Below are 14,546 nucleotides of genomic sequence, written 5' to 3' on the forward strand. Positions count from 1 at the left end.
CCATGTATTGCACAGATGAAAAAAGGGCATATTAAAAATGACATGACCAAGCACATCTCACCAAAATTCTTTTTTGCACATGAACTCCAGAAAAAGGGTGATATTGATATTCAGAAGATACGTTCACGTGAAAATCTAGCATATTTATTCACTAAAACGTTTCCAACTACAATATTCAAGAAACTAGTTCACAACATTGGAATGCGTCAACTGAAGGATCTTCAGGGATGAACTAATGCAACAATAAGGGGGAGCAATTGATCGAAGAGGTATTGGCATACTGTACTCTTTTTCCTTCGTCTATGTTTTGTCCCACTGGTTTCTTGACAAGATCTTAATGATGCAGTTTTAATCTATGCAATACCATTTTCAGATACATAAGAATACTGTACTCTTTTTCCTTCGCTAGGGTTTTGTTCCACTGGGTTTTCCTTAGCAAGGTTTTAACGAGGCATATTCTTAGTATAGTATTGTGGATCCCAAGGGGGAGTGTTATATATATATATACGTTTGTGTGGGATCCACAATGGTTTAAGTCATCTATGATGACACTTTTTGTAATACACCTAATTTTAAAAAGGATATTCCTGGTATTTAATGGTATTTAATTTATTATTTAAGTGCATTTTATTTGATTATGTGTCATTATTTTTTTATTAGGTGCTTAATTGTTTTCTTTTGTGGTGATTTAATTTATTTAAATGATATTTATTTTTAGTTATTTGATTGGAATTACTTGTTAGTGTTTTAATTATTTAATTGGCATTAATGGTTTAAGTGTAATTTGTTTAGTTATTTGATTGGAATTACTTGTTAGTGTTTTAATTATTTAATTGGCATTAATGGTTTAAGTGTAATTGGTTTAATTATTCTATGTGTGTCTTATTTTATGTGTGTCTTATTTGGTTTAATTGGGTTTACTAATTATTATTTTGTTCAATTAGATTATTTGTTAAGTATTTAATGGTGAATAGGGTAATTAGGTAAATACATCTAACTAGGGTTTTAATTACAGTATAAATTAGGGTTTTATATTATAGCCGTCGTAGGTTTCTACGTTAATTGGATGGGCCGGTTAGGATTGTGAGTTGGACTTAAATAAACCTAGGGTTTAGGAAAACTCTATAAGTATAAGGTAGACGTCTGCGTAGGGTTTTTTTTAAACAAAGCACACGTTTTGTGGAAGTGGAGAAGGAAAAACGCAGTTTTTCACATTCTGCCAAGGTTTGATCAAAGCGCCGATCCCGCTTCGTCCGTGGTCCAATCGAGTTGAATTTTGGAGGAAAGGTTCACGACTCAGTGATGCACAATCTGAACGGTGGAGATCAGAGTTTGACCTCGGGAACAGTGATTCGTACTCGTGAACAGTAACTGGGTCGCACAGGTTTTTTTCCATTCTGCCCAGATTTCATCAAACATCCGATCCCGCTTCGTCCGCGGTCTGATCGACCTGAATTTTGGAGGAGAGGTTCACGACTCAGTGACGCACAATCTGAACGGTGGAGATCAGAGTTTGACCTCAGGAACAGTTATTCGTACTCGTGAACAGTAACTGGGTCGCACAGGTTTTTTTTTCCATTCTGCCCAGATTTCATCAAACATCCGATCCGGCGTCGTCCGTGGTCCGATCGAGCTGAAATTTGGAGGATAGGTTCATGACTCAGTGTCGCACAATCTGAACTGTGGAGATCAGATTTTGAGTTCGAGAATAGTGTTTCGTACCCATGAACAGTAACCGGGTTTTGGAACTCGCCGGGATTTTTTAAGAAGACGACGTTGAAACTTTGAACAAAAGTTTCTGAGGCAAGATTCTATCCTTACTCTTTCCCTTAGGCTTCATACTCTTTGCACTCTTAAATGATTCCAGGATTAATGAAGATTAAACCAAACTAAAATGATATCTGTTTTGCTATGAAACTGGTAGTTACAGTAGTGTTGTATGCTTGTTCAACCTAGACTAAGCATGTTTGTGGATGCATTGTGGTTTTGTGGTTCACGTTTTTCCTTACCACTGCTAGTATAAATTATTGGAAGGATGGGTCTAGATGATAGCTATCTTAACTTCTGTAATAGCAACTGTTGGAACTTAAATACTAGGAAGATTTGAGTTTAACACTAGATCGGTTTTGTGGAACACTATAATTTGAGCATGTCTACATACATACTGTGAATATTGTTTTGATGCTTACATTATCACAGTTAGTATCAACTGTGGAGGTTAGGATTTTATGATACATACCCTACATATCTGTATGTCATTTGTAAGGTGTTAAATGGAAGTTTTAATTAATTCTGTCTTTATATCAGACTAAAGGGAACAACTTAAATTGGGCATGTATATGTTGTTGTTGTGACCCTGTTTATCAATGCTTATTTTATCACTGCTAACATTGAATGTTGGATGTTGGAATTTAGTTGATATATACTTGATTTATTGGTATTATTGACTACTGGAGGATTGGAAAGTAGGCACCGGTATGTGACGGTGGCATACTAAGGATGGGTTTGGTTTTTAAAACAATACCATTACCTACCTACTTGGAATAAGGATGGGATTAACTAAAAGTTAAGTCCCGTGGATTTGTATTGTCATGACAACTACTTGTTGAGCAGCAATACCAGGGGTTTTGGATGGATTTTATATATGTACTGTTATGGTGCCTCGGTTCGAGCTTGAGCCTCAGGACCGATGGCTAGGGAGCGTATATGCATCGGGATGTGTAGCTGGCTACGATGGTTGGAGGTGTACCCTGTTTAGGTATAGGTACATATGCCCACTTCGTGTGCGTTTTAGCATGTTACCTCTATTCAGGTTGAGACCGGCCTGTAGTCCAGTGAGAGTCTTTTAGTGTGACTATATATATATTTACGGACTATTAGCTATTATTGAATTGTTTAGGATGTACATGCGTATCGAGCCTCTGTTTGGATTGTAGTAGTATAGAACTTGCGAGTGGGTCTGACCCACTTCTATTTTTCAGGTACACGACAGTTCCAGGCTTAGACGTGTTCGTGCTGAACAGATGTCTTTATTCACTCTTCCGACAATGTAGGGCTCTCTCTATAGTTTTATTTCTGGACGTTTATTACAGTTGTTCTATCTTCCGTTTGGATGTTTAATAGGGGTCCACTAGAGATGGATTCCCAAGTTGTAAACTGATAGAGTTTTGGAGTTTGGGTTTGATTGATTTTAATAATTATAATATTTTGCGGATTCTATTTTTAGTTCCTTCCAGCTTTAATTTCATTTTTTAATTTATTTTGTATTCCGTGTTCATTATAAAATATTAATTGTTTGATATTCCCTCGGGTTTGGGCCTGGGCCTGATCAACCCGTGTTTCGGATCCGAGGGGTATCACACTCTTGGCTTGAAGAGGAAGCTTCATAAGGCTTACAGTGGAAGCTTCATAAGGCTTACAGTGGAAGCTTCATATTAAGGCTTACAGTGGAAGCTTCATTTTGAATCTTACTGAGGAAGCCTCATTTTGAGCCTATAAATAGGTATATATGTATTGATTTGAAAACCATTACAGAAAGCATAAAAATGAATTTCTCTTGATTTCCTTTATCTTGTTTTTTTTATCTCTCTTAATCCTACTATATATATATTATAACATATATATATATATATATATATATATATATGTATTTATTATATCGCAAGGGTACTTTAGTAATTTTGACTATATTAGAGATATGTACTTATTTGCACAAATTGAAAAAATGTAAGGGGGGTTTTATGAACAACATGGGGCTAATTGCACATTTTGTATATAAAGAGGGGGTTTATTGCACTCAACCCATTATTTAATGCTAGTATTTCCCTTCTGCCTTTATTTCTTCCATTATTGCATGTTGTACTTTGTGCTTGTTTATTATTAGGTGCCTCATATCTCCTAATTTATATATACACATCTGACCAACTTATATGTAGAAATTAGGAGGTGTCACACATTGTCTACTTTCTACTTGCAATGTTTCATTTGTTAAACTCCTTATCCAAATAACTAGATTACTGATTACCCAATTAAGATGATCCGTTTTGATAATGCCCTCCGGACATTTGATGATGCAATATGTTGTCAGAATTAATGTTGAACAATCTATTGCTCACATCCATACTCAAAATGATTTAGCTGTCTTTTATTGAAAGACTTCAGTTGATTGGTCAACATTTGCTTATGTGAACAAAATTACCTGTTTATCTTTGGAAACATGTCATATTACTGATTACATCTTTAGTTCTCATACATTTAATTGCTTACCATAAGTTTTCACCATTGCAACTTGTACTCGTCAACAACCAAATATTTCATACTGAGTTATAGTGCCCAAAAACTCAAAACAAAAAACCAAAGCTTCATTTTAGAATTGTAAAATTTCTAGACAAATTGGCAACCGGTTTTGGGGAAAGTTCTGATTTTTTTTTTTTAAGTTCGCAAAAAGCAAAACTAACATTACCAAACGGCTTTTTGTTGCCGTTTTCTAAATTTTGAAAATGACAACAGAAAACCAAAAACCGAAGTGTTGCCAAACAGGGCTAAATGTCCCATTTATACTATCAATCCCTTCCCCATACAAAATATTTTTCTTTACTATGCCATCTCAACAACCAAAGCAGGAGAATACTGCAAATGAAATTAAACAGGCTTATCATCACGTAACCCTATTCAACCAGGGATCATCAGATAGGAAGTGTACAAGCAAATACAGATGAATTTTGTTTTATAGTGAAGAACCTAGGATAAATTTATTTGTAATAATTGTCAACAAAGTGATGTAACTCTATATTCATTTTTTTAAAAAAAATTTCCCTACTTAAGAAACACATACGCAGATACGATACGGATGACACGAGATACAACAAATCTCAAAAAGACAGAATTCGGATAAGGCAGGATACAACAATTATTTTTTTAAAAGAATTAATTTTTTATATACAAAAAAATAATAATAAAACCTTTTTTATTAGTTTCTTGTAATATTATGAATCTAAATGCACTGATTAACATGTTTATAAATACATAAACAAATAAAGTAATTAAACAAGGTGAAGTTCTAACAGAGTAAGAGTAGGAAAAACATAGGAAAAGAAAAACCCCAACTCTAATATTTTTAAAACCAAAAAAATGCAAGGAAAAAAAAAAAAAAAAAAAAAAAAAAAAAGTTGAGCAATTAAGCATATTTTGTAAAGTATCAACAGATAACAACGCCACGCTATCTATATTACCTTTGCAATGTTGTTCTAGGTGGAAAACTGGTGAATGCACTCAATTTTAAGATTTTTAGGAAGTAAATAAATATTAACAACGAGATTTGATAATTCTAGCAACTGATCTTTTTGTACACGCATTTCCTTCTTGTTTCAGTCTTTATGCATATCACAAGACGTCCCCATTGGGGTTACAGTTGAATCATAGAGCCAATGAACGACTCTCACCGTGTCCTGAGCAAGGAGCCTGAGAAATATATACCTGAAAATTTTCATCTTTGTGAGAGATACTGTTCAAATTCTCCCCAAAGAGATTGTATTTGGAAATACCTTGTTCAGTACAGGTTCCAATGCTCTTTTGTTGTTGTTGCCAACAATGTTCTTGTAAAGATAGTGTTGCTTACTCCTTGTTAGTGGATACAGACAAGGGGCCCTTGACTCCTTTGTGTCACTACAACCATTGCCGTGACATCTGCCCATGCAACTTAACCATTCTAGCAATAACCTGCTCGAAAGCATTGATCATCAATTGTCGCGCTTCATCTTCAAGGAGTGTATGCAGGCGCAACTAACAAACCTAAACAAAAGAGGCAAATCCAAAGAGAAAATTATCTACAAGGAAAGAACCCCCGCGGGGCATCTTCAAGGAGTGTATGCAGGAGTAACTAACAAACTTAAACAAAAGAGGCAAATCCAAAATCCAAAGAGAAAATTATCTACAAGGAAAGAACCACCACGGGGGGCGGGGGGTTTTAAAACCTGAAAATACATAATACCATCATGATGTAATAATTTGAACTTCAAAATATTTACATTATTCTCCTCCTTGACTTTGTCCAACAATTGCGATTCAGCCAATAGCCGAGTGTACTCATATTGGAACTCTCCTAATTCACTTTTAAGCCGATTCACCTGTGCAGAAAATATTACAACTTTCATCAAATGATCAAGAAATAATTCTTCTATTTCCCTCCCCCTCCCCACTCTTCTTTTCTAATGAATGTTCAGCAATAATTCATTTGTTCAAGGCTCAAGAATTTATAAAAGGCAGAATTTGTAGGGCACTTTATCAATTTCTCTAAGATCAGTGATTGCATTTGGCCAGCAATCATCAAATTTGTTTTCTAAGCATCCATCTATCGGACAAGTCCTGGGGAAGTTTGCAATAGGTAGAATCCTATATTTTAAAAATGTCATCAACTAATCGTCCTGTGAACAACCATTATTGTGCTCAAATACAAATTTGATGAAAGCTTATAAAAATATATATATTTAATGAATTGAACAAACAAAAATACGGTATCCTAAAGGCCAAGTACAGGCTTATACAATGTACAAATGATGATTATTTGTGTTTCTTCAAGTACCTTGAGATTAAGTTCTTTCTCCGTCTTCTTATATTCCAAGCATCTGGGAAACAAAATAAGTCATATTGTGAACTTTATTAATAAAAATAAAAAAAATTGTAAGAACTCAATAAATATATATATATATAATATTGCCAAATATGGTCTTAGTTCCTCAAAGTCTAGGGCAGAACTGCCTTCAAATTAGAATTCAGTTATAACTGGACTAGAGAGCATGGCAACTACTAAAGCTGTTACAATTGTTATTTTGCTGGGAAGATAGCTAACATTGTCATTTGCTGGAATGTGTAATTTAGCGAAATATAACAAGACTATGAGGTCAAGCAAGCATGAAAATATTCACAAAAAGTTAGATATATACTTACTGTGATCGGAGCTTTTTGTTCTCCTGTATCAGGTTCATCGCCTCTTGATCCAACTCATTTGTAGGAACAGCAAACTACAGACAAAGCATGAAAGCTGTTAGCATTAGACTTCTTTACTAGACTATGACTTCATTATTATAAGGTTGGGGGAAAAGAAAAGAATTTGATCCTCAGAATGCTATCAGAGGGAACATTAAGAGATTCACTGAGATTGTTCTGTCTACAGAAAATCGGATGAGGTATATAACCTAGAACACAGATCTTGAAGCAAAATGTTCTAGTTAATTCTAGGACAACTGCTCTCTTCAAATTTTTATTAATAAGAGTTTACGTTGATGGACCTTCATAGAAAGAGGATGGGCATCATTACTAATTAATCTGTTCCTCTCACCATAGGAATAGCAAAAGGGTGAAGCAGGATTTGCATAACCACACCAAAATAGATTGAGAAAATTCTAGTTAGTTGAATTGAGATTGTCTTATAATTTCACTTGTTCAAAACCATTATTTGTGCACCAGTTAGGTGTCAAGCAGAAGAAATTATCACAATTTTGATATGTCAAGATATATCTATGCAGGAACTAACAAGATGCAAAAACAGTATCATATTAGATTGATATATACTTGAAAACTCTAGTTAACTCTTATCAACACCCATGATCTACTAAAATGATATATACAAACTATATAGTTTGCAAGTAGACAAATAAATACTATAGTTGCAACGACATACTTCTTCTTTTTTCCTGAATTAACAGCATTCTTCAAATGGTGAAAATTTCTGAGTGTGACCAATTCCACTAATAAAAAAAAAGTTTCCATAAGGTAATGATTATGACATCCTACATCGCCAGTTGATGAAGTACATGAATGAACAGGCATGAACAATGCCTGAGCAGTGCTCGGGAACAGTGTTTTTTAGTTTCTAGTTTCTAGTTTCTGTTTTAGGAAAGATTTTCATTGTTTTAATTTCCTGATAGTTTGGTGTTTGTTTTAGGAAAGTTTTCCATTGTTTTAATTTCCTAAATAGTTTATTTATGAAAAAAAAAAAAATCCTAAATAGTTTAGGATTTGCTTAGGCCAATAAATAAATGCTATTGTAATACTTTAGGGATCAGTTATCTCTTTTATCAATATCAGAAAATCGAGAGTTTCTCTCAACCTCTTTTCGTGGATTCAAGTGTTTAAAGAATACGTTACCATTCTTAATTATTTTAATTGCTTTCATTGATCCACTGAGTCAAGTCACGCACTGCAATACATAAATAGTTCTAGTTCAATTAACAGGATGCATGCTCGGTGGGTGGCTAAATTATAGGCTTTTACTTTTACACTCAAGCACAAGTCTGGTCAGCAAAAATAAGGTGGCAGATGCGCTCATTTGTCGTGCTTCTTTACTTATGATTGTGCACTTTCTTCTAGTAGTTCAGGCTGTGAAGGTTTTCTGATTCATGATGGCTTTCTTTTTAAAGAAAATCGCATGTGTATACCTCGGACTTCTGTTCGTGAGCATCTTATCAAAGAGGTACATTGTGGTGGTTTAGGTCGTCATTTGGGGCGTGGTAAGAATATTGCAAAGATGGAGGAGCGTTATTTAAGGCCACAGATTAAACGTGATGCGGGAAACTTTGTGCAGCAGTGTATATTTGTCAGACCGCCGAAGGGCAATCCCAAAGCACCGGTCTATATACTCCTTTACGAGTACCTGCTGCTCCTTGGGAGGATTTATCGATGGATTTTGTGGTTAGACTTCCACGGACTCAGCGAGGTGTGGATTCTGTTATGGTTGTGGTTGATCGGCTCTCCAAAATGGCTCATTTTGTTGCTTGTCGGAAAACTCATGACGCTTTGAATATAGATAACTTGTTCTTTAAAGAGATAGTCCACTTACATGGGGTACTGGAAACGATCACTTCAGACTGGGACAACAAGTTTCTTAGCCACTTTTGGAGTACTTTGTGGAAGCAGTTCAATACTTCTCTACAGTTTAGTAGCACTTGCCACCCCCAAACAGATGGCCAAACATAGGTGACCAACCGTACTTTGGGCAATATGCTTCGTTCTTTTGTGGGGGATCATCCAAAACAGTGGGACTTTCACTTAGCCCCAACAGAGTTTGCATATAATAATATGGTGAATAGGTCTTCAGATCAGTCCCCATTTCAGATTGTTTATCGATGTGTACCATCTCACACTCTTGATCTTGTTCCATTACCAAAGCTGCCAGGAATGAGTGGTGCTGCGAGTAGTATGGCAGACAGTATTATTGATGTTCATGCTGATGCGAAGCAGAAGTTGGAAGAATCCAATGCTAAGTATAAGGCTGCTATAGACAAGCATCGGCGTGAAAAGGTGTTTAAAGTTGGGACTTGGTTATGGTGCACCTTCGGAAAGAAAAGTTTCTGGTAGGAACTTATAATAAGTTTCAGATGAAGAAAATTGGGCCATGTGCGATTTTGAAGTGCATCAATGATAATGCCTTTGTTGACTTGCCACCAGGGATGAAGATTTCTAGCACCTTTAACGTCAGAGATCTAGTTGCATATCATGCGCCAGCACCTCTACCAGTGTTGAACTCGAGGGCGAGTTCTTTTAAAGAAGGGGAGCCTGATGTAGTACATGAATGAACAGGCGTGAACAATGCATTACATCAACAGTGCTCGGGAACAGTGTTTTCTAGTTTCTATTTTCTGTTTCACGAAATTTTTTCATTGTTTTAATTTCCTAATAGTTTGGTGTCTGTTTTAGGAAGGTTTTCCATTGCTTTAATTTCCTAAATAGTTTAGGATTTGCTTAGGCCTATAAATACATGCTATTGTAATACATTAGGGATAACTTTCTCTTTTATCAATATAAAAAAATCGAGAATTTCTCTCAACCTCTTCTTGTGGATTTGAGTGTTTAAAGAATACATTGCTATTCTTAATTATTTTAATTGCTTTCACTGATCCGTTGCGTCACCTGGGGGGAGAGGTTGGATGACACTTATATGTGCAGATGCCTCCCAACTGTGTAGACGTATTTTGAAGAAAACCATGAGCACCGAAAGAACAGTGTGAAAAGTGACAATGGGGCGGGTCGTGAAAGATGGTATCAGAGCCAATCCCAGCCGAAAATGAGAGGAGCGTGCACAAGCCTATGAGGGTTCGGCTAGCAACGACACTAGGCCCAAGAGGGGGTGATTGTAACGTCCCACGTCGTCTGGGAGGAAAGGTTTGATGACACTCGCATTTTGAGGAAAATCGTGAGCAGCGAGTGGACAGTGTTCAAAGCGGACAATATTTACACGGGTTGGGGAGGGTTGTGACAATGTTACCCATAGAACTAAAATACAATACGGAAATGCAATAGTTTGATGCAGAATCCATGCCAAGCAGAATTGAAGTTAAGTAGTGTAACGGGTGGGCGCTTGCCCATTTACCCAAAAACTCAAGCTGTTAGGTAGTGCTGCATATTCACCAATTTATACCCAATCACTTTCCCATCTGAATCCAATGTGGGACAAATGACCCTTGTTACATTCTACCCCACCCAAACTCGCAACGCCCTTGTTGCGGCTTGGGTCACCTGCCTACTCGGGTTGCAAACCCGGACGCCCTCCGGGCATGACGCATGACGTGACACTGGATCAAGGATTAGGTCTGGCTCTAATACCAACTATAACGGGTAGACACTTACCCATTTACCAAAAAAACTTAAGCTGTTGGATAGTGCTGTATACCCACCCATTTATACCCAATCACTTTCCCATCCGAATCCAATATGGGACAAATGACCCTTGTTACAGGTAGTCAATGAACACCACTCTATGGTACAAAATGTTAGGTTGTCAACGAACAAAATGTTCAGAAAATGAGTGTTAACCGAAATTGCAATGCTATGATGAACTAAAATAAGAGAGTTGTTTGAGATGGCCTATGTATCACATAGGCCAACAGATGTGCTGATAGAAATAAACGAGATGAACTAACATGTTGCAAACAACTTCTACTTAATGCTTATAAACCAATATGCCCTCTGTCAAACTAAAGATAACAATGTTTTCTCTACATTAGATACTTAGTCTATGCAAAAGTAGGTGAAAACATCATCATCTGCATCCATAATGCCAATTAAAAGAGCAGCAATATTAGCAATACTGCTATGCTGCTATTTTAGCATCCTCAGGGAAGGAGAACGAGATCTATATCCTTTAATATAATATATTCCATGAAGTTAATTAGAATAATGGATCATTGAATTGAATATACAATTATGAAATTCCCTCAGAAGAAATTATCTCGCTAATGATCCGATTCTATTTTGAAAAAAAAAAAAAAAATCAGAATGAAAAGTTTTCATTATCTAATAGATAGGACAGAGGTCTTCTAAACTTTTGAAATGGGAAGAAATCCTAATATGCAAATGATACGATCTTCAACTCAAGGTCCCGCACTAATAGAAGTTGCTTACTCTCTTAGAAGCGAAGAAAAAGGGCAGGGCTCTTTTCATTGTAATAGTCTCAGGAGATCCATGCCATCTGTCGGAATCAAAAGAAGGTCAAAGGACCATTTGATTCATTAAGGAGCAAAGATCTAACTTTTGAGTCGTACTATAACTTATTTATCCCGGGCTTTAGTATCAATTTGGGTGCACATTGATTTGATTAGAATTGTCGTAAACATTGGTAGCTTGTTTCTGGCTCTCTGCCTTATTTCTTCCAAGTTGTACGGTTGTACCAAACTCTCTGTTGGATGAAACGTCCTCAAATCCCTCCTTGCTGATTTATAAGACGCGTTAAAAAACTGAATGTTCTCCTGTGCCCAATAAATGGTCCATTACTAATGCTAATTCCCATAAAGTGGTACTAATAAATGTCAATTACATGTTTTTCAGAAATTATATGACATTACACTTAAAGCTGATTATCACAGTTTTGTATAATTTTCATGAATAGATTGTAAGCTGGGAATATGACAGTCAATTCCGAGGAAATATTATATGCACTCCTGAAACGGACCTGCAATTCCTGACGGAACCCAGCATTAATTGCAGTGTCCACCATCCCAGTCTTACTTTTGACCTTTTCAGCTTCTACTAAACAACCATGTTCTTTCCTCTTCAATTGTGCTCCTACGCATGTACAAGGCATCATAAATTAGATAGATAAGAAAAGTTGTAACAGCCTAAACGTTGAAATTCATTGCAACATTTACCTTGGGAGTTTCCTTGAGAGTTGATAATTGATTGTCCGGGTCTTCCAACTAAGTAATTAGAGGAAGCAGCTAATGGATGCTGAAGGACCTCACCTGCCGATGCTGCTCTTATACTACCAATAGCAGAGGAACTTCTACTCAACACAACAGGTTGTGTAAAAGTATGTGGTCTGCAATCAGATGACGCCTGAGATGGCAGTGATACCCGAGGTTTTTTCTTAGGCTTATACCCAAAGACTCCACAATGACAATCCCTGCCAAAGTAGACTTATCAGGTATTATGTATACTTACAGGAATTCCATAGACTACTATTTAAAATTATAAGTGTTTGTACACTACATAGGTAAAAATATCATTCCATTTTATTCTTCCAGCCTTTAAAAGAAAAAATTCATAATTCCATGAAAATATAAATATAATCCTTCCATTTTTGTTGTCTAAAGCCTTTAAAGATGACATCATTTTATTTTTTCTCTGCTTTCAAAGAATAAGAAGCAGCATCCTCGAAATGTAGGTAAAAGAAGACAAAATGTGGGGCCAAGAGTTCAAAACTTATTCAGCTACAGCAAGATTTCTGCAAGTAGAGACACACATAAAAATCTGTCATCTGCACTTCAGTTAAACAGATAGCTTACCAGTATTCAAATGTCATTTCCCTCAAACGGCCTTCAAGCTTTTGAAAAACGTTGGTTTTCTCAAAATCTTGTTTATTGTGAGTGGGCTCAATAAAATTTGCTTCCAGAACACCTAAAAGAAACCAAGTCACTCAGCACCTACTCACTGCTATTTAGAGAAAGAAAAAAAGACCAACTTGAAAATAAAAACATCCAAGTGTAATAAGTGCTTCAGAGGCTTCTCACCTACAACCCATCTACCTCTGTTGTCACTGGAGCTTACAACATTCCAATACGGCTGCAAAGGAATACATTAGCACAAGTAAGTAAGAATCAAGTCACTGTCAGCTCATATCAGTGTAACATAACACACGCACAGACACTATATATATTTGAAAAACAAATCTGCCGAAAGCAAAATGAGCAGGGCTGCAATCAAACGGGCCAATCTGATCTAGCCATTTGAGGCCGTGAACAAGCTCATTAACCGGCTCGATTTGAGTTAGTGAAAATGTAACATATGGGTAAACTGCAAAAAAAAAAAAAAAAACAATCAACTTTCACGGATTTGCAAACACCCCGGGTGATGCAACTAACCCCCAGAAGTATCCAAAAGTTGCAATTTACACCAATCCGTAAAAGTACAGTTAACTGTCCCTGTAAACATCCTTTTCATTTGGTTTACTTCATCTAAGATCACATTCCAAGTGTGAAAGCCTATGTAACTTGGACTAGGATACGTGTATTGGGTACGTGTCGGATGTGTCAAATCTTCAAATAGAAGGTCATATGTATACTTCTAAATATTCTTATTATTTAATAGTTTTATTTTATTTCTAGAGTAAAATAATGTCTTTATGTAACATAGTGTCTCATATAAGCATTTCATTCATTTTGAAGCAATAATATAATAAAAATGAATTATTGCATGTGTCTTTTAGGTGCATGTCCAACCAAATGTGTCAGACATATATCCCAAATCCATGTCCAATTATTGTGTGTTCGACAAAGGTAATTCACCTACTTTTGAAGAGTCCATATAACATAGATGAAAACAAAATACCAGTTCTTGAAAGTTTAAGTAAGTTGTTGGTTAAGCTATTATCAAGATATTAACTTTGTTAAATCAGGAAATATATTTCTCTTTTTTACCAAGTATTCATCCTCCACCAGATCGTCTCTAGCAAAACAGTGTCAGAACAGACCTCTGCGACATCATTTCTCCCTAGTTACTTTACCCCTCAACCCCACCCCAAATTACTATGAAAATCAATTAACTTGAAAAAAAAACCTAACAAAATAAGAGAGAAAATAGAACCTTTATATATATATGTATGTATGTATGTATGTATGTACATTGATTGTTAATTCTGGGGATTTTCTGTTTCTTTTGCATTTTTTCTTTTTAAAACCAACTAAATCATGGCCGAAGAACAATTTCTAACAATAACAATTTGTTTATCTAATTGAGCTACTAAGCCAAGCTCAAACTTTTTCAATCATGGCCGAACCGAGCTCGAACACTCGTGTAGAACCTTGAACAAACCCCTACTGGCTCATTTACATCCCTAGGCTGTATAGCTTAGGTGGTATATTGGTGTTTCCTGCTCCTTACGCAAGATGTGATTCCCCTCACCCACCCCCCTCTTCCATGTTGTGTAAGCATGCCATTGGACCAAATCCAAAAATCTAATAAACTAAACACTTGGTTTTTATTTTGTGCCCAGAGGAACATTTTAAAAGGACCTTGCTGTGGAAAGAAGAACAGTTAGAATTTCAGAGCATAGGGTT

The 14,546-nt window shown here is 36.1% G+C and overlaps 1 protein-coding gene across 6 annotated transcripts in view; it reads right to left on the minus strand.

Moving 5' to 3' along the window:
- Positions 1–5,203: 5,203 nt before the first annotated feature.
- The window catches only part of LOC132283202 (protein MICRORCHIDIA 6-like), a 55,814-nt gene continuing 46,471 nt past the window's right edge, over positions 5,204–14,546 (minus strand). For 3 of the 6 annotated variants that reach the window (XM_059785135.1, XM_059785131.1, XM_059785134.1), the window contains exons 14-21: positions 13,002–13,053; positions 12,777–12,888; positions 12,141–12,394; positions 11,945–12,057; positions 6,946–7,019; positions 6,581–6,623; positions 6,027–6,125; positions 5,204–5,718 (exon numbers count right to left, since the gene is read on the minus strand). In XM_059785135.1, coding sequence (XP_059641118.1) covers positions 5,665–5,718; positions 6,027–6,125; positions 6,581–6,623; positions 6,946–7,019; positions 11,945–12,057; positions 12,141–12,394; positions 12,777–12,888; positions 13,002–13,053 — 801 coding nt within the window. In that variant the 3' untranslated portion in view covers positions 5,204–5,664. Of the gene's footprint in view, positions 5,791–6,026; positions 6,126–6,580; positions 6,624–6,945; positions 7,020–11,944; positions 12,058–12,140; positions 12,395–12,776; positions 12,889–13,001; positions 13,054–14,546 lie in introns of all 6 variants that reach the window. The other 3 variants (XR_009471969.1, XM_059785132.1, XM_059785133.1) reach the window with 3 other exon arrangements.

This window comes from Cornus florida, unplaced genomic scaffold (genome assembly GCF_030987335.1).
Source record: "Cornus florida cultivar Cherokee Brave unplaced genomic scaffold, ASM3098733v1 CherokeeBrave_3.0.0_Hap2_Chr11, whole genome shotgun sequence".
Taxonomy (NCBI): domain Eukaryota; kingdom Viridiplantae; phylum Streptophyta; class Magnoliopsida; order Cornales; family Cornaceae; genus Cornus; species Cornus florida.